This window comes from Sebastes fasciatus, chromosome 7, assembly GCF_043250625.1.
Source record: "Sebastes fasciatus isolate fSebFas1 chromosome 7, fSebFas1.pri, whole genome shotgun sequence".
NCBI classification, from domain to species: Eukaryota; Metazoa; Chordata; class Actinopteri; order Perciformes; family Sebastidae; genus Sebastes; species Sebastes fasciatus.
In genome coordinates, this window is record NC_133801.1 from 32077283 (window position 1) to 32098439 (window position 21157).

General features: G+C 44.3%; 1 protein-coding gene across 1 annotated transcript in view; it reads right to left on the reverse strand.

Moving 5' to 3' along the window:
* Nucleotides 1-950: 950 nt before the first annotated feature.
* The window catches only part of LOC141770621 (protocadherin-16-like), an 89557-nt gene continuing 69350 nt past the window's right edge, over nt 951-21157 (reverse strand). Inside the window, exons 6-21 of the mRNA XM_074640337.1 lie at nt 20116-21144; nt 18462-18649; nt 18279-18375; nt 17012-17169; nt 14764-15610; nt 11856-12095; nt 10348-10473; nt 10032-10241; nt 9072-9938; nt 8862-8975; nt 8567-8778; nt 8097-8248; nt 7309-7439; nt 6744-7030; nt 5731-5872; nt 951-5248 (exon numbers count right to left, since the gene is read on the reverse strand). Of these exons, the coding sequence (XP_074496438.1) occupies nt 2658-5248; nt 5731-5872; nt 6744-7030; nt 7309-7439; nt 8097-8248; nt 8567-8778; nt 8862-8975; nt 9072-9938; nt 10032-10241; nt 10348-10473; nt 11856-12095; nt 14764-15610; nt 17012-17169; nt 18279-18375; nt 18462-18649; nt 20116-21144 (7391 nt within the window). The 3' untranslated portion in view covers nt 951-2657. The remainder of the gene's footprint in view (nt 5249-5730; nt 5873-6743; nt 7031-7308; nt 7440-8096; nt 8249-8566; nt 8779-8861; nt 8976-9071; nt 9939-10031; nt 10242-10347; nt 10474-11855; nt 12096-14763; nt 15611-17011; nt 17170-18278; nt 18376-18461; nt 18650-20115; nt 21145-21157) is intronic.

Here is a 21157-nt window from a genome sequence, read left to right on the forward strand (position 1 = left end):
AGTTTGACCAATTGATCGGAGTTTGCGAGTGATTGACAGCTGCTCAGAGACGGAAAGGCTCCAGCTCGTCTCTGATTGGTTGTTTTCCTCCGGTCTGTGAAATCTTGCAGATGCCATTAGGAGCACCGGAGGACACAGAGACACATGATTTTTTTTCAGATTACCTGTCTCATGCAATACTGTCAGGATATGGTGATCGTTTTATAGAAATAACTTTTTATTTAAACATATTTGCTCAAACCTGCCTACACCAGCTTTAACTGGACAGAAAGAAACGTGTCTTTTGTTTGTTTGTTGTTCATGGCTGCTTTTGGTAGAAATGATGGCATCTGTAAAACACTTGAAATAACTTGTTATGGTATTGTGATCGTGTTACATCATATATGCCTATCAAGTTCTAAATAACACGTAATGGCTATCATTAAGTCAAATGTTGTTCATTTGAGATATGTTTTCTTAAGATTGCGACAATACTGGGACTGAACAGGGCTGTTTGAGGCCCGCATTTGTCCATTTATCCTACTGCCCCTGGGACAATAGGGAGTTTTGAGTTGCAGTTTATACAAGGTATAAGCCAGAGGTTGTAGGTTAGAGGCTTTTGTATTTAGATTTCAGAGGTTTGGGTTGCCAGAAAATACTGCTGAGCCTTCTGAAGTTGCCTAAATCATCAAAACATCAGTGATCAGAGGAGCTTGACTATAAACCCTCGGGGTAGAACACTGGTCACGTCTTGTGCTTTCGCAAATGTCACGTCACTGCCTGCTTGTTAGACATATTGAATTTAAAACTTTGGTTATCTTTGGGACCTTTCACTTGTTATCCAAAATCATACAACCCTGAATATGTCTACAGTATGGATTAACTGCACATAATAACTATTATCATATGATTCCTTTTCATACATTGCCATTATCCTGAGCTGAGAAAGATGTGACAGAGACGACAACGTGTTCACATAAGTACTTTAATCAGGCACTTTTTGCTCAAAACATTTCTCTGGATGAGTCTAGAATATGTGTGTGAACATTTGGAGGAATTTCTCTTCTATGGCACCATAACACGCACAGTTTGGACAAATATGAAACGTAAGTGGCAGGTAACACTGTTCAATACAAAAAAACAAACAAACAAACAACAAGGTACCTTCTATCAAATAGGTAGTGTTCATGTATATTTGGCCATGGTCAAAATAGCATCCTTGTAAATAATTTACCAAGCCTCTCAGCTTCCAAAGTCTACCTATATAATAAATAGAAATACTGCAGAATGTTAGTGTTGCTTAGATAATGTTAGCAAGGGTCTAAAACAAACAGAATACTTTATATATGTACATGTACTGTATATGTACACATTATTTTATTTTGTAAAGGCTGCCAAAAACACAATTATGATCATGAATGTATTCATGGCATAGGCATCTGTGTAAAAGCATTATGTGAATTATGGCTGAACATGTACATGACATGGAAACATTCTCTGGTGGTGTTTGAACATTCATTAAAATATTTTTTTCATACTTCCATCATCATTGGTAAGATTTGTTAGTATTACTTTTAATCCATATAGTATTCTTTATAGTGCTATTGAAAAGTGGGGTCCAATATAACATTCATTACAGTTTGTCAGTAAATCTATACAAAAATTCAGGACAAAAATTATTAAAAAAAAAAAAACAGTTGCAAATATCAGTGTCAACAAGGCACTGATTTAGAGCTTAAGTAATGTTTCTTTAATATTTTACCAAGTAGACAAATAACCAAGACCTGTTTACATTCTCTGGAATGATAGGCTACTGCTGTGATTTTACATTTACCATGTAGCTGCTCAATATTCTCCCTTACATGAATTATTTTCACAATGCAAAATGAGAGCAGTAAGGCTCGTTGTGAGGAATTAAAGCCAGGGCACCTGAAGGACAAGATCGTTGGATGTCAAGTTCTATTTTCCTTTGCAGAGAACGAAGGGACGTGGTGTTGAGGACTAAGACAACGCTTCAGCATTTCACATTCATGGTTACCTTTTTTGATGTGAGATCAAACACAGGATCCGTAGAAAATCTGATCACACAATAGTCTATTCTGACTGATGTTTCATTTGTTCAAGCAAGGATGTGTCTTCCTCCATAAATATTTACAATAATCTGTTACAAAAATCCCAATTCATAAAGCATTGATGAAGAGCTTCATTTAAAACCACAAGGTTAAGAATTACAAGAGATAAAACCAGCTTACAGTACAAACAAGTATACAGTACAAACTACAAATATACAAATATAGAAATATATTCTGAGGTTTTAGCAACCTTTTGACACTTTAATGCCATTTCTCGTCAGAAACCACATGTAAATATAAAAATATAGACAATGCTTTTGTACAAAATATTGACATCATGTATGAATCTCCATTCGGATGTGCAAATTAACACTGATCAACAGAAGAATGAGGAGTTTCTTTCACAAAAACACAAGAAAAGGCATAGTCCATTTTGGCCTGTTAGTCATGTAGTTTAGTTTTTCTTCTGTAAGCACCACAACTTCAGCTATTTGGACTTCTTAGTTTAACGCATTGACTCATTTCAGGTTGCAGCCCCTGTGGTCAGACATACAGTAGAACAAGTCTGGGACAGCAATGACTCAGTTTTAATTCCCCCTGAAGAATTTAAATCCTCAGCTCTGCCTCCTCGATGTGTTCTAGATGGTGTTCAGTTGTGCTGATCATTGATGCAGAGGGTCCCTGTGAGACACTGAAGGGTGTGATTGCAGGAGAACGTGCTGCCAGCGGTGAGAGAGAGGGGGAGAAACTTGGCGACATGGCAACGGAGGAGATGGATCCCTCTGCGCTGATGGGAGATCTCCGTAAAGAAGCCAAGTGGGGGAACGTCCTCCCTACGGCGGGCTTCGGAGGAACAGTTTTGGCCCCGGGGTGGGCCACAGAGGTTATGAGAGGCGGGGGGTCGATTCTTGACTCTGCCTTTGCTTTGTGATGAAACGACCTGCGGGGATGAGGAGGAGCCGTCTCATCTTTTAAACGTGCTATTTCAGTAAAAACGTTAGCTAAAGGTTGGAACTGGGGACACCAGTTGAGCAGGTAGTCCCAGTTATAGCTGCCCCTCAGCTCCTCATCACTGGCCACGATGGCTGTCAGGGAGCCATCTACAGCAGGCTTCCCATCCTGTGGGAAAGTATAATCTTTAGGGTGGGAGATGCTGAGTCCCCGTCCCACACCCACATACCCACCACCCTCGTCCCTATAGACTGGCACCTGGCCAGCTAATAAAGTACCATTCAGACTGCCCAGTTTCTTCCCTTTGAACCAATCTATGGAAGGCTCACAGGACACATCTGACAGCTGATCCGCATCCTGCTGGATTCCAGAGTCCGGACCTCGGGCGGAAATCCGCTCCTGCATGGACGAGGAGATACTTGACACTCGAGGGTATTCATTGATCATTCTGATCTCATCGTCCTCTGCTGCCTCTGCCTCCGCAGAGCCACGCCCACTGGAGTGGGATGGATCCAGGGATCCTCCACGAGTGTATGGCCCCCCACCGCCGCCACTCTGATCTGCCGTGTATCCAGGAAGGGCCTGATGGTAAATCATTTCATTCGTTGCTATCTTTGTTTCCTCAAACTTGTGCAGCATGGTGCCCGACGCTGGCGTTCGTCCGTGTGCCTTTTGCTCCTTCTTCTTGCGTCTCAATTTAACACAACAGAGCGCCACAGCAATTATCATCAGTATGACTATGGTCCCAAGAGAAACTGCAATGACGCTGACAAGCAGCATATTCATGTCTGAGGTGAGACCAAAAGATGTATGGGTCACATCTACGCTAACTTTGGCCACTGCTACGCGGGACGTCTCCAGAGGGCTGTGAGCAGTCACGTCCAGGGTCATCAGACGCACCTCTCTTTTAGAGCGGCTCACGTGTCTAGTGTAGCTGTCCATCTTTAGGGAAATTGCTCCCGTTGATTTATTGACTTCAAAATAAGGCGAACCGTCTGCTAGAGAGTAGAGAACGATGCCATCCACGCCTCCGTCCTCATCTCTCGCTTGCACTTTGCCAATGGTCTGACCTTTCTTTGCTCCCTCAGGCACTTCAAATGAGAACTCTGAGGAGGTGAACACAGGATCATATTCATCCTCCCCTGTAACATAAACCTGCACTGTTACAGTGGCAGAATAGTTTCCAGCATCCATGGCAACAGCCACAAAATGGAAGGAGTTTACCCTCTCGAAGTCAAAAGTAGAGCGAGTTCGTACTTCTCCTGAAGTTTGGTTCATGAGGAAGGCCTCTCTTCCCTCTTTAGAGTTGTCCAACATGTAGTACCTCAGCTGTCCAAAAACCCCTCTGTCATGGTCGATTGCATGCAGCATGGTGACTAAGGCGTTCTGGGGTTGGTTCTCCCTGATGCTCGCAGTTATTAGTTTGAGGGGAAAGAAGGGCCGGTTATCGTTGATGTCCTTCACCTCAATACTGACTGGGGCCAAAGCGTAGTGCCCTTGACCGTCAGTAGCCTGGACGACAATCATATGGGACCACTGTCTCTCGCTGTCCAGAGGTCTCTGCAGCCTCAAGGCTCCGGTCCACCGGTCCACCTGGAAAAGGTCTGTCTCGTCCCCTGAGCTTATGGAGTACTGCACCTCTCCATTGGGAGCAGAGTCTGGATCTGTGGCAGATAGATGCAAGATCTCTGTCCCCGCTGCTGCACCCTCACTCAGCACTACACTGTACTCTGCTCGGCTGAAGGCTGGAGGGTTGTCATTGGTATCTGTAACGCTGATGAGGATGGGCACGCTGGAGCTGCGCTGAGGGATCCCTCGATCCGATACAACAACAGTCAGGTTATAACTTGGCACTGCTTCAAAGTCCAGCTCCTCCACCAGGATCAGGCTGCCGACCGTCTGGAAGCCCTGCCCCTCCAAGAAGCGCACGCTGCTCTCAATCTGGAACGTGTTACCTGAGTTGCCGCTGGCGATGGCAAAATCAAAACCACAGTTGTCCCGGGACAGGTCGCCGTCCACAGCTTCTAAGGTCAGAACAGTTGATCCAGGAAGCCCATCTTCACACACGGTGGCTCTGTACTCTGACTGGTGGAAGATGGGGGCGTTGTCATTGACGTCTGACACTTGTACCTGGACAGTGGCAATGGATGAAAGGGATGGAGTGCCCTGGTCCCGCACCTCAATCACCACCAGGATGGAGGGATTCTTAAAATCAAACTCTGTTTTTTGGTTGACAAACAGAGTACCTGTAAGATTACAAAGAAAACGGTCACAAAAAGAGCAGTTCATTACACAGGATGATTTGCTATTAAATAAATAACTATGACATTCACATAAATAATTAAATTGCAATTACATTATGTAAACACTGTAGCAGGTTTGGGCACATGCGGTTGAATAGAGCATTATTTGAGGCAAAGGGATTGCATTTTAGAATAGGAAACAGAAAAGCTTGAGGCAAAAGGAGTCCTCTTTTATAATACGCTTATTTTTAGATGCTATCTCAAACAAAACATCTGAGGCAAATAACATTCAATTTGACTTTGAATGACTTTTAATGAACAAAATGATTAAATATTTTTGCAATGCCTGTTGCAAATATGTCCAAACCCCAAATGTGCATCCAAGGAGAGCCTTAGAGGATAACATTTTTATGAAGGGTAATTACGGGGAGCTCTGGTTAGAAAACAGTTATGAATAACCATAACTGTGCACACAGTAACCTTACCGTTGCTTGGGTCAATGTAGAAGACGCCCCTGGTTGATGACATTACTCTGTAGGTAATCTTCCCGTTCTCCCCGGAGTCACGGTCAGTGGCTGTTACTGTGATGACTGCACTGCCTGCTGGGAGGTGCTCTGATACAGTCACCTAATGAGAAACACACAATACAGACATATTAGGGCTGCCAGAGTTAACGCGATAATAACGCATTAACACAAATTTCTTTAACGCATTAATGCAAAAAATCTTTTGGCGGTTGTAGCAGGCTCAGTTTTGAAGCTAGAGTGAAGAAACATCATATGAAACTAGAATACCTAAGGAATCCATTGGTACCAACCACGTCATAATAGTTTGTCGCGAAAGAGGTTAAATAACTTTCCAAACTAACGCTAAATTTTGGCAAGGAAAAACTGTCATGGCCATTTTTCAAAGGGGTCTCTTGACCTCTGACCTCAAGATATGTGAATGAAAATGGGTTCTACGGGGTACCCACAAGTCTCCCCTTTACAGACATGCCCACGTTATGATAATCACATGCAGTTTGGGGCAAGTCATAGTCAAGTCAGCACACTGACACACTGACAGCTGTTGTTGCCTGTTGGGCTGCAGTTTGCCATGTTATGATTTGAGCATATTTTTATGCTAAATGCAGTACCTGTGAGGGTTTCTGGACAATATTTGTCATTGTTTTGTGTTGTTAATTGATTTCCAGTAATAAATATATACATACATTTGCATAAAGCAGCATATTTGCCCACTCCCATGTTGATAAGAGTATTAAATACTTGACAAATCTCCCGTTAAGGTACATTTTGAACAGATAATGTGCAATTCATTTGCGATTAATAATGATTAACTATGGACAATCATGCGATTAATCACAATTTAATATTTTAATCGATTGACAGCCTTAAGATATATCCATTACAGATACTTCAGCAATTTAATAAAGTTGCTAATACTCGGTAAGGTAGCGGTATATGCAGGTGTGAAGACAGGTGTGTGAATGTAGCTGCACCTGATACAAGTCTTGAGTAAAGGTGGGGGCATTGTCGTTCACATCATCCACCAGCACAGTGATGTTGGCCTCGCTTTGATGTTTAGAGTCGGACGAGCGGACGGTCAGAGTGTACCACGTCCTCTCCTCATAGTCCAGCAGGCCGGTCAGAGACACCCCTCCTCCATAACGATGGATCCCAAACATGCCTTGGGTATTTGTGTCCAGGTGTAGTGTGTAGGAGAGGGCTGGCCCCGAGTCAACGTCATTTCCTGTTACTTGGGTGATAACTGTGCCAATCAGAGTATCTGTATGATAGTAAGGAAGAAGAAGACATTTAGGTTGCAGCTGAAATGAAGCACAGAGATTCTAAGCAAACAAAAAAAAAAATGTTATTAAGAAATATCCTGTTCTGGAAAGCCTTGATCTAATAGACAGGAAATGAACAGGGGAACTTGGCAATAGCTAGTTTCATAATGGGGTCAGACTTTTCTCACCGAGCCCCACTGAGTGAGCTGCCAGGGAGTGTGATGTGGGGCTTTATGATAAGATCATTGGACTAACTTCCACTGTGAAGCCGACTCACCCTCAGGCACCCGGATCTCCCGATGCAGGGGAATCATGGGACTGTTGTCGTTGAGGTCGATGATGATCACAGTGAGGGTGGCAGAGCCAGCCAGCCGTGGGGTTCCCCGGTCGGTTGCTGTGACAACAAGCCTGGTGCCACATAATGAATGTCAGTGTCTGAACTTTTAACTTTTATGAACTTGGTTGTGTAATGTTTCACCCCCTCCAAAGATCAGCCTCTTTTTGTTTCAGAGTAAGCATTAGAAGACCTTTTTTTATTCATTTACTCATAGTAAATAGTTCTCACTTGTTTTCATATCTGGAATTCATCTTAATCTTATTCATATTAAAAGAGATTGAAAAACAAATGTTAAAAAATCAATAAAACAAAAGGTGTTCAAATTTGTTTTTAAAATACTATCTGCAGGGCAAACATGATTTTTTTAATAACTTTAACAGGCTCTGGTGCTCTGGTGCATGACCATCAGCTCATTTACATTTTCTCCCAATTTTTCTCTTTTCTTTCTTAACTGAAACCATTTTCTGAGCAGCCCTTGTTAAAAGAAAACCTAATGTAATGCAGAAAAAATAACTAATCTACTCATTTTTTATAAATCTTTTAGATTTTTTAATGGAAATAGAGTATGCACAAAACCTGGTCTTTACCATTCAAACCAATTACAAAGTTATTTGAGAGGGAATGGACATTATCACAGTAACAAACATTAAACATGCTTGTGTCAATGTCAGAGATGAGCTGAGGGGAACCACATGGCAGGATGTGATAACAGACAAAGAGAAACTCACTTTGTTTGCGTCCAGATCTCCCTGTCCATTATGGCTGCAGTGGTGATGCTGCCGGTCAGTGGGTCTATCTTAAACAAGCCACTCATGGATGATGACCTGATAGAGTAGGTCACCTGACCGTTTTGTCCCTGGTCCAGGTCATCTGCAGCAACCTGAGGAAATGACAAATCCATTTTGGGAATGAAAATAAAGAAATATCTGCAACAGCTGTTTCAGTGTAACATGAACTAGTGAGCAATATTGGACTTGGAAGTCAAGAGTTAATACAAAAATGGGCTATATGAACCTGGCTTCATGGCACAAATGATTCTATAGTATATTCAGTTGGGACACTGAGAACACATGCAGAGTCATTTCTCTACACTGCTGAAACTATCCAGATTTCTAAAGCAGGAGTTATTTTTTTTATACAACTTCACACTTTAAAAACAGCCAACCATAAGAAGAGTGTGGGGGACAGGCTACTGCACCTGAATGATGGGGGAATCGTAGCCCTGTGCCTCTCTAATGTAGGCTACATAGTTCTGGAGTTGGAAGCGTGGCAAGTTGTCATTGACATCCTGCAGGATTAAGTTGACAGCCATGTAGGAGCTGGAGGATGCCGTCTCAGCTTTCACCACAAGGCGGAGTTTCGGGGTCTCCTCGTAATCCAGTTCTTCATTTTTCTGGACCCATATTTCACCTAATTCGCAAAAATAACAATGAGTCACGCTGTGGATTTAGAAAACATTGTTTTAAAGTGTACGCTGTCATTTGTGCTCTCACCAGTAATGGCGTTTATTCCAAAAGACTGCATTCTGTTTCCACTGAAAATACTGTAGCTGATACCAGTTTGAGAGCCATCGGGGTACTGGGCCTGAGTCTGTGTTACCACTGTGCCTATAAGGTGAAAAACACATTTGGTTGAAACATTTTCCTTCTATTTATTATTTCCACAAATTCCAAAGTACAAAGATTGAAATGTAATATCCAAACCTTTAGCAGAGTTCTCCTGCAGACTGACGTCTCGAGCCGTGCGAGAGAAGCGAATCCCCCTGTAGCTCTGCTCCCTGATATAAATGATAACCACCCCCAGGGAAGATTGAGCTGGGTTGCCCTGGTCCATGGCCTGAACTATCAAAGTCCTCTGGCTTTGGGTCAGAGTCTGCAGCTTCTCCGTGGCCTGGATGTCTCCTGTCAGTGAGTTGATGGCGAAGCCCCTCACAGGGTTGGCGAAACGATAAAACACAGAGCCATTAGCCCCAAAGTCCTTGTCCTCCGCCCTCATGGTGGCCAGCACTCGGCGGCTGGACACGCTGCTGGCGGAGATGTTCACAATGAGCGGGTCCAGAATGAAGAAGGGCGCGTTGTCGTTCACATCCTGAATGTAGACCGTCACCTGAGCGGTGGAGTTACGTGGGTTTGCGGGGGAGGAGTCAGTGGCACACACGTCAAAGGTGTAAGAGGCGGTTCTCTCTCTGTCTAGGGGTGCTGCTGTGATGATGCGACCCGTGTGCTGGTCTATGATGAACATGCTCTGGGAGCCACGGCTCAAGAAGTACATCACCTGGCTGTTGGGGCCCTGGTCCAGATCAGTGGCTTTCACCTCCAGGACCAGCGAGCCGATGGGAACATCTTCTGAAATGTCTGCAGTGTAGCTACTGCTCTGAAACTGGGGGCTGTGATCGTTGATGTCCATAACAGTCACCTCCACGGTGGCAGTGCTGCTGAGTGGAGGGTAGCCCTGGTCCTGAGCTGTGACTGTTAGCGTGTATCCAGCTCTTTTCTCACGATCCAGAGGCCTCGAGGTGGATAGAACACCTGACTGTCTGTCTAAGCGGAAGTCTCCTGATGGATCTCCAGCTGCAAGGAGAGCAATGTGGTTATAAAAATGCAAATCATGGGAGCGGTTGAGCTGATTATTTAGTAACTGAATGGTACAACAAAACAAATCACCTGTAATTCTGTAGTTCATCTCCCCACTATCTCCTGCATCCTGGTCAGTGGCTCTCAGGGTGAACAGAGGCAATGCCTCCAGGTTTTCAGGCACTTCTATGGTGTAGTAGAGACGTCCAAAGGAAGGGGCGTTGTCATTCTCATCAAGCACTCTGATCCTCACTGTGGCTTTGGCATAGTTGGGCGGAAGGCCTTCATCCTTTGCATAAACTGTCAAAAACACAATAGCATTAATGGTATGGTAATATGTATCTCAAAGAAGTCATCTAAGGGCATGTTTCATCTGTGATGGTGTAGGACAGTCAGAGGGCAGTACCTGTCAAGGAGTAGTACTCCTGGAGCTCCCTGTCCAGCGCCTTAGTGGTCGTTATTACACCTGTCACTGGGTTGATGCTGAAACCCTCCTCTGAGATACCACCATATGTCACCTGTCCATTGGTTCCTACAGAGAAACACACAGTAACGTTGCTTTAAAGGAATAGTATGCAACATTTCAGGGGATCTATTAGCAGAAATGGAATATAATCTTCATAACTATGTTTTCATTAGTGTATAATCACCTGAAACTAAGACGTGTTTTTGTTAGCTTTGAATGAGCCCTTCATATCTACATAGGGAGAGGGTCTTCTTCATGGAATCCGCTGTGTTGCACCGCCATGTTTCTACAGTAGCCCAGAACGGACAAACCAAGCACTGGCTCTAGTGAGAGGCTTTCACATTTTTACGTTACCTGAAGGCCACCGTAGTTTTCCAACAAACTGCGGTAACGTGAGCCACAGAGTGCAAAACCGTGGTTCCTGTCAGCCGCCGTCTGACTTCTGTTGCTAGTAAAGTAGTGTCATTATGGTAACTGTGCACTCAGTGGCTCATGTTACTGCAGTCTTGGGAAGGGAGGAGTGAGTACTCAGTTGGTTGCAATCTGCAAACACACCACTAGATGCCACAAAATCCTACACACTGTACCTTTAATTTAAAAATGGATTGTCAAGCTACAAAGTGTCACCAACGCTCAGAAAGTTAATTCCTATGAACTGTAAATAAATTATATTACATAAATAAATTAGATGGTATTTGGATTTCTCTTGTTCATAGCTTGTATACTTATTTGTTCGTCTGTCATCAGTTTTGCTGCCTAAGCATTGTTTTTGGCAGTGACGGCTCTCCCTCAGGTGTCTGGATGCCAGATTGCGTGCTAACAGAAAGCAGCCTGGCAACCTCACCTGTTTACTTCACTAATTGCTTTTGGAGAGAAAGTTTATAATCCTTCTGTTTTATGTGCTTCTGACTAAGTCCGAGGGAATGCATCCCCACCCCCACCCTACCGAGTCCTCAATTAAAAACAACTGTTAATGTCTGTCACGTGAACACAAACTCAGCACATGAGGTCTGAGAAGAATCACAGGCATTTTTTCCCATCTTAATTGCTGAAGCAGCACAATTGCCAATATCCATTTTAAGAAGTCAACACACATACATTTAGGTAATTAGCAGTTCACAAGATGTCTAAGTGTCTTGGTTAAAACCAGGCTAAATTTACTTGACATTTTTTTAGACATCTAGGATACATGTATATAATCAGCATCAGCATTTCTATGATTATATTTCAACATATACATTTCACATCATAATATAGTTATTTAAATGATGTTGAAACAATGGTTATATGTAATTTAGATGTCTAAAATATTAACTTTCCAACCACCATGGTAGTATAAATGACCAAATCAGTGCTCACTGAGAACACACTGTTGATTAAAAAGTAGGATTACATGAGCCAAAGCTAACCGAACCAGTAACTAAGTCAGTGCACATTGTTTGTCTCACCTTGGTCCAGATCAGAGGCGGACACTGTCAACACACCAGTTCCTGGAGGCTGGTTCTCAGAGATCTGGGCTTCGTACTGGCTCTCCTCAAACCAGGGCACCTCATCGTTAACATCAATCACGTGGACACACAGCAGCTGGCTGGACGAGTGCTGGGGTATCCCATGATCCTCTGCGGTTATTGTGAGGTTAAAGACGTCCTGCTCCTCACGGTCCAGAGGTTTGAAAATAGACAGAGAGCCTGTCGAGAGATGAATCAGGGGTGAAATGTGAGGAGAGATTTCCTGTATGTGTGTGTGTGTGGGTGTGCTTTATTATAGCCTGTTTCACAGAGGCAGTTACGCACAACAACTACGGTATGAAAGCATGTTATCAAAGGCAATAAAACATGCCACTTTCCATGGCTGTGTGTAGTCAAGGGATTTAAAAAGCAAGTGTGAAAAGTTGCCGTGTGAGGGCCAAATCAGAGCTAATCTCCTCCACACACACACACAGCCTTGCCTACCTGAGTGCTACCACCACCACTGCTGTAACAGCCCAACAGTCTGGCCACAGTTTACGAGATTTTCCATTGGAGAATGCCGCAGCCATCGAGAAAGAAGCAGTAAACACACGCTCTAGACACGCAACAGCCAGGCCTGCCGTGCTCCGTAGAAATTAGGGGCACCCTTGCCTTTTCATTATCCCGCCCTAAGAGGGTAGAGCTTGCATTGATTCAATTTCAATTTCATGCTTTAAAATGAGCTGCAACTGTTAAAGAAAGGGGGCCAGGGCTGTTTTGGTTTTTAACTTTTTTTTGTTCATGTTTTTGTTTTTTATCTTGCCAGGACTGAGATAACTTCCCCTGAGCCTTTAATCTGGTAGGAGTTACAGGCTGGCATATTTTCACTAAATTTGACTCCTCTGCGATCATGCCGTATCCCTGGCCACTGATAACACATGGGCAGAAAAAAGACAGTGGGAAACAAGAGAAAGTTTTTATTTGGATGTTTTCCATTCCAACATCTTAAGCCTATGTGAGGTTTGTGGCGCAAATTCTTTGGACTGCAGTGTGAGGGTTAGCTGAGGTTACTCAGGCAACAAACACATTTTTCTTGTCCTATATGCAGAAGTCATTTATCAACTATTGATGTGTTAATCCCTGAATGGTGCTGTCTTTTGCAAAGAAGCAATTCACCATATCACCGGTGTGCTCTCCCCTCGCTCCAAAAGTGAAATTAATGACCTCCTTTCTGACAATGAGTGATGAGAATGTGTCTAACTCTGTGACTTTATATATTCCTAATAATAGCCTGATAGTTCCCTCTATTGTGGTTAACTGTGAGTAAAAGTAATGAAAGCAGAGTGTGTAGAGATGATAGGCTACCAGGTCTCCGGTCACTGACCCCCAAAACGGGAGCAAACCAGGTGCTCAGAGGATTAACTCTGTCAGTATTCTAACAAATAACCAGTGTGCATGAAAACACTTCAAGATGAGAGCACATACTGGGCTGAAGCAGAAGTGGCATGCATGACAGACGCTGAATGTTTCCATCCCCGAGCTGCTCTATGGGGCATCCCGGTTGGCGACTTGAAGGGGGGGAGGCGGAGCCAACGTTGACACGTGTCTCAAACACCACAACAAAGCCCACGGGACCAAATAGCCCAAGGTCAACTTTGACTAAGTGACAGAGGCTCATGCAAGCACACAAACATATGTGCATGCATACACGCACACACACGCACAGACACACACACACACACACACACACACACACACACACACACACACGTGCGTACACACAAACACGCGTAACTGATCCCTTCTTTAATGGTTCCCAGAAGCCTGAGCAGGAGGTTCTTTGGTCTTTCATGGGAATAGATCCACAATAACAGATGATGGGTTGTGTGTGTGTGTGTGTGTACGCGTGTGTGTGCTTGTGCATGCATGTGTGTGTGTGTGTGTGTGTGTGTGTGTGTGTGTGTGTGTGTGTGTGTGTGTGTTTAATATTTGGCAGGCTGTTCTGTCTGTCTGGCCTCCAACTGAGAGAAATAAGTCATGAAAGGTGAAGCAAGAGTTGTGCAGGACTAAGATTTAAGCAGAATATTACAAGAGTTTGTGTGTGTTTATGTAGCGGGAGGCTTGGTAATTGTGGTGGTGCACGTGGGGAAAGGTAAGTACACATGCAATGCAAAGTAAACTTTATAGGTGTCATAAATGCTTAGAAAGTCCATGAGAAGACCCAAACAGAGGTGAACAGATGCAGATTCGCTTGTCTGCTTAAATTGAACATTTTTAAACACGAGCAAGGTAAAACTAATTCTGAAGTACTTGCATTCCCAACAGGTGCTGGAAATATAAAAACGGAGGACAAGCTGAACATTTTAGTATTATTAAAATAAAGAAACGGCCTAGTGGAAAATAAGTAAACAACTGAAAGTCCAAGATTTGAAAACATTTCCCAATAATACCCTGCAAACTGATTGCTGTTTGCGGTGATAAAAATGTCGATATCTGATGCTAACATGTGCTATACTTACAGTATATTGTATATGTATATCCCAGAGAAGAAGTCAAAATGAAACTTTACTAACATCTAATTACTTTAATATCATACTTTTCTTCCAAAAAGGTCTCTCAGATGTACAGTATGACTTACGCAATACCATCACCAGACAGAACATGATTGATTCTGCAATACCCCAATTATGTTCATTAACACAATTTTTTAAATGATCCGATTCCACAATATCAACATTACTTAAAGAGGACCTATAATGCTTTTGTGCTTTTTTCCCTTTCCTTTTGTGTGTCATATAGTTTTTGTGCATGTAAAAGGTCTGCAAAGTTGCAAAGCTAGAAGTATGCACCTGAAAATACGTAAGCATAATAGGTCCTCTCTAATACACTAGCACTGGGCAGGACTTACCAGTGTTGGGGTTGAGGCTGAATGTTCCTCCAGTGTTGCCTGACTGGATGCTGTAGGTCACCCTGCCATTCTCCCCTTGGTCTGCGTCTCTGGCCATGACATACAGCGCCACAAAGCCCACCGGCTGGTCCTCCATCACACTGACAGCTGTTGGCGAGCTGAACACTGGTGCATTGTCGTTCTCATCGGTTACATACACCCTCGCCGTGACAGAACCCCAGCGCCTCTCGCTGGCATCGAGGGCAGAGTCTGTTGCCCTTACAACCAGTATCAGGTTGGAGGTGACCTCGTGGTCCAGCTCCTGGCCCAGGGAGAGGACCCCAGTGGAAGGGTCGAGGGTTAGTAGGCCAGGGGTGTTTGGCCACTGGTGGAGAATGGAGTACTTCAGCTCGCTGTTGGGACCACTGCCATCCTTATCTGTGGCCTGGAACGTATAGAGAGAAGAGCCGGGCTCCATGCTCTCAGAGATCACGATGGTGACGGGGTCTTCGGGGAACAGAGGGGCGTGGTCATTGCTGTCCTCTACGTCAATGTCCAGGTGCACCAGGGTGCTGCTAGGATGGGCCTGAGAGAGGTCATCCACCTCGATCTGCAGGGTGTAGCGGGCATCTCGTTCATAGTCAAGAGGACGAGCCAGATACACGTCTCCGGTGAGACGGTCCACGACAAAGGTCCCATCTCGGTCTGTACCCCCCACCACCGTGTAGGTCACCTCCCCTTGCTCTGGGGTTTCTCTGTCATGAATGCGGACTGAGCCAACGACAGATCCAGGCTTAGCCTCCTCCACAGAGTTGAAGGATATGGAGAATGAATTGGTCTTGGAAGTAGGCCTGTTAGTGCTGAGGACCTGCATCGAAGAGGAACACTGTGAGCATTTGAGGACAGAGCAACACAACAGTGCCTATAACGCTTCGTTTAGATGCTTGGTGGAAACTCAAGTTTACAATTTTCAATACAAAGAATGAAAATATTTCATGGATTTTGGGCAAAAGTAAAAACAGATTCTGTCCATTCCACTCTCTTGTACTGTATGTGTTCACTGGGAACAAATGAAACCCATTACAAGGGGTTTTTATAGACTTGAATAACACGCCTGCTGACCTTAATCACACTTAATCTGAAACTCATGTCGCTGCCAGGAAAAATAATAGATGATAAAAGTAACACAATCAGGAGGAAATGGTGAGAGGGTTTGAATTAAGCACTGGGACATATCCCTGTATTGTGTATAGCTTTACACTTCCTTTGATGAGCAGTTCAAGTGTCTTCAAAGACTACAACATTATTACTGCTCTCCATTGTATGAAAAGAGCACCATAAGTAACACATTGTTTTAATAAAACATTAGTAGCTGTAAAGGGGGGACGGAATAGGGGAGGTTTTGCTGATCACATTTTCAGCAGCATTACTGACTGTTTTGCAGGCTGAACGCGTGATCGAGACCCTCAGCAGCGCATCGTACAGAACGGTTCCCACAGTAAGTAGGCACGCAAAAAAATATGCAGCGTTTGTTGTGAAATCTTACATGACAAGCTGTAAATTGGTTCCACATTAGATGGAAAAGGAGTGCTCCAGAAATAAATTGGTATAGTCTCATCCTATCATCGATGGATTTAGAAAATCAGTCTGAAAAGATGATTAAAGGAAATTACAGAAATGCGTCAGCGGGCAAGAACAACACTGCACTGTTTAATCCAATTAACTAATAATTATGACTTTCATTTCTTGTTGTTGGAAACTCAACTGGCACTCAATTTGGAGCTGTTTATATGGCAACTCTGTTTTCCTGGAACCTATAAATCTTCGCTCCTTCCAGCGTTCTTCCATTGTGTCTGTTTTCTGTTCTATATTAAATATTAACTGAATTATCTTCAATGCTGTGTTTTACGTGAGTGTACAGCCCTGCTGCTCATTGCAAAAAAGGGCTACTGTGTTAAAAAAGTGTTGAAGTCATTGAGTATGACCTTGATCAGAGCAGTCTACAGCTGGCCCTCATCACAAGCCAGCTGGGAGTATTTGATTCAGACCCACTTTTCCATTTCAGATAGAAATTTCCCTTTTGAAAAGTCACAGGGGAAGAAAAGGGAGGGGATGGGAGGGAGGCTTGTCAGAAGTGAGGTTGATATGTCTGCAGCTAGTCTGAGGGGCCCAGAGACACGGATCCTCTCAGCCCCGAGTCTATTCTTTGATATTAAATAGGTGAGTAGTGAGGGTGTTTGTGCTGGCCGGGCTCCAACCAGAGTCTGACCTGAATGGTGAGGGAGCAGGAGGTGCTGCGAGGGGGCAGTCCTCTGTCAGTAGCTGTCACCGTCAGAGTGTACTCGGCCCGCTCCGAGTGGCTCAGAGGGGATGATGAACGCAACTCCCCAGAGCTTGGGTTCAAAGAGAAACGCTCAGCCCTGGGACCTGGGAGAGAAAGAGAGTCCAATCTTTAACTTGAGACAATATACGTAGGACGTAGCAAAATACACAAACCCAGTGAGTCAGCTATGGCATTTTGTCTGCTTTAAATCAAAGCCTTTTTTAGTGATAGATGTTACTAATCAACACCATGGTGTCATGTTTACAGTATTTACAAACCATACCAATAATGATCTATTTGATTTATTTAGTACTTTTCTAAACACAGTTAGAAAGTGCTTTACACTAAAACAACAAAGTAAAACACACTAAAATAGAGAATACAAGACTGGAAAATGATTAAAGCAATAAACAACAAAAATTAATCCTAAGGGGCTGTCAAAGTTAACGCAGTAAAAACATGTTAACGCAACTTGTGATCTTTAGGTTGTAGCGGGTTCAGTAATAAAAGTAGAGTATCAGTCAGAGTAACTGGTATCATATGAAACTAGAAAAACCGAAGGAATCCATTGGTACCAACCAAGAACCAAAAGCTGTCACGGCCATTTTCAAAGGGGTTCCTTGACCTCTGACCTCAAGATACGTGAATGAAAATGGGTTCTATGGGTACCCATGAGTCTCCCCTTTACAGACATGCCCGCTTTATGATAATCAAATGCAGTTCGGGGCAAGTCATAGTCAAGTCAGCACACTGACACACTGACAGCTGTTGTTGCCTGTTGGGCTGCAGTTTACCATGTTATGATTTGAGCATATTTTTTATGCTAAATGCAGTACCTGTGAGGGTTTCTGGACAATATTTGTCATTGTTTTGTGTTGTTAATTGATGTCTAGTAACAAATATATACATACATTTGCATAAATCAAGCATATTTGCCCACTCCCATGTTGATAAGAGTATTAAATACTTGACAAATCTCCCTTTAGGGTACATTTTGAACAGATAAAAATATGTGAGATTCATTAATCGTGATTAACTATGGACAATCATGTGATTAATTGCAATTAAATATTTTAATCTATTGACAGCCCTAGTAATCCTACAATAACATGCTTATACCATGGTTATGGGTGGCAAATGGCCTTTAAAGGTGTCAAGATATACATTATTTTGCACAGGTGAGTACTCTCTTTACTTCCTGCAGGTACTGTACCTGACAAAGAGTAGAATACGGTTCCGTTCTCTCCTTCATCGGGGTCTTTGGCTTGCAGCATGCCCAATAAAACCCCAGAGGACTGACCTTCTGTCACCTATGGGTTGAAAAAAACAAATAGGTGTCACTAAAGACATGAAAGAAATGTCATGTTCTGCCTGTGTGTGTTTCTGTTCTGTTCACCTGTATGATGAGAGTTTTGCCCGACTGGCTGTGGGGGAAAGTGGGATCATTGTCATTGTCATCCAGGACAGTGATGAAGGCTGTGCCTGTGGCGCTACGAGGAGGCGAACCTCCGTCTTGAACCACCACCACCAGCTGGTAGCTGGACTGCTGCTCTCTGTCCAGAGTAGTCCTCGTACTGATCTCACCTGGGGAGAGACGGGGGTGGATGAGAGGGATTTCATGCCGAGAAGCTAGTCCAGAGTACTGGAATAATGATGAGAGATTTAAGTGCCAGCAGGCTTTGATCAATGACACCCAAGTAATAGACACACACAGTGTGCAGATGTACGTGTACATGGGCAAACACACAAATACAAGGAATTTTGGAAGGTTGGCAGATGCTGTAGAGACTCATAACTCAGCCAGAAACTGATCACATATCAGCCTCTCCACCCACAGACTAACGGGCTCAGCAAGGCAATTAGAGCCCTGCAAGACTCTCAGTGCTACTGTCACCATCATCTGACTAATTTATAACAGTGGGGAACGAGGCAACTGTAGTCTCTCATCTTTTAGAGATGACTCAGTGAGTAGACTAAACAAGTTTTTTTCACGAATAATTTAAATTTTTCGATGACACAAATGTGGAATTGGGGAATCAGGATTGCTTGTCTTTCACATTGATGGAGGATATTGGAGAGTTCTTCGAGTACTGACATTTGGTGAAGGCGGGGTACACCCTGGACAGGTCTACTGACCATCACAGGGCTGACACATAGAGACAGACAACCATTCACACTCACAATCACACCTACAGGACATTTAGAGTCAACAATTAACCTGCATGTCTTTGGACTGTGGAAGGAAGCCGTAGAACCCGGAGAAAACCCACGCTAACACGGGGAGAACATGCAAACTTTTTTCCATACATACAGTATGTAGTTTTTTGCAATAATGCACAGATTGTTTTCGTTTCCTATTTAAGTTAACCTAAGCAATCACCATTCTAACACTCCAACCCAAGAGACTGCTGCTGTGATTCATTTAATAATTAGTCCATCACATTTTCAACAACTAGAATGGCACTCGGAAAGCGCAGACCTCCGCCAAGGTGCCTGACTCTAAAAACAGATCACAGCTCACAGCTGGCGGTACCGTGAGGTGGTCGGCTTGTTATTAACACGGTGTGTTTCCGTGTAACGTATCGGCGGATGCCTCTCTCATTCAGCAGCCTTGTTATGTCTGTATAACGTTACACTACGTTGTCTCTCATCCCGTCACCTACTGCCTTTTTCTTTCTCACCGCGGACGGCCAGCAGCTCCCGCACACACATCCACACGTATCTCTCTGCTCAAAGAAGGAAGGAGGCAGGGTCATGCGTCATCAACGCATCATCTGTCACACTGCGCATGTGTTATACCATGTGGTCTCAATGCTCAGGCTGATCGGAATTCTTAAAAATCTCGATCCAGATCGCCACCAAAATCTAATGGATTGTTCATTGTGCTACACCCCACCCCTCCAAAAGATTTCATTCAAATCTGTTGCGAACCTTTGAAGTAATCCTGCTAACAGACAGACAAAAAAAAATAAAATAAAAAAAAATAAATGCCGGTGAAAACATAACCTCCTTGGCCCAAGGCCTTTGGCCTTGGCGGAGGTAATAATAACCTGTGTGGGAGTTGATCTGGAAGTGGCGATCAGGATGCAGGAAGCGGAAGCTGAGGCGTCCATTGGGGCCACTGTCTCGGTCTGAGGCCGTCACGTGACCAAAGCCTGTTCCTGCAGGCAGGTTTTCTCTCACAGCCATGAAGACCCTCTCCTGCGTGAGCCGAGGAGAGTTGTCATTCTCATCCGTCACCGATATCCGCACTGTGGCACTACCCGTCTTCTTCAGGTGCCCGTGACCCTGGCTGGCCAGCACTGTTAGAAGATACATGTCCTTGACTTCTCTGTCTAGGGCACTCTTCACAAACAGCCAGCCGCTGTCTGCAGCAATGCCAAACCCTGCAGCATCTCCGTCTGGACGCAGGTGATACGCCAGGGGGCTGAAGTAACCTGAGCCAGAGGTTTCTCTGTTCAGAGCCCTGACCTGCAAGAAGCGTGTGTTTATCGGAGTCCCTTCTTTTAGCTCCACGCGGTAGGTGAGGGTATCGAACACAGGACCCTGGTCGTTCTCTGCCTGGACGTGAACCACAAGCACGAAGGTGGCGCTAAGCTGGGGGACTCCACTGTCCTTGGCGATCACCTGGAGGTCATAACGGGGAGCACTCTCATAGTTGAGGCTCCCGACCAATCGGATCTCTCCACTGCTGCGTTCTATGCTGAAGGTCCTCTGGATTCCACTTTGAGAAGAGAGGTCGAAGGTGAGTTGTCCATTGACTCCAGAGTCTCTGTCCTCAGCTTGGACCCGATACACCACTGTGCCCATCTCTGTGTGCTCTGGCAGCAGCAGGGACTCCGAGGACGAGGGCAGAAAAACAGGCGGGTTGTCGTTGATGTCTGCGATGGTGATGTGGACACGGGTCTGGCCAAAGGCAGGGGGGTTGCCACTGCGGGCCTGCACCTCCAAATCAAGAGCTGACTGGGCTTCATGATCCAGGGGCAGGCTGGTCCTCAAGGCCCCAGTGTCGGGATCCACCGTGAAGTAGCCTGCAGGGTCCCCAGAGCTGATGGTGTAAGAGATATCTCTAGAGGAGCCTGGGAAAGGAGG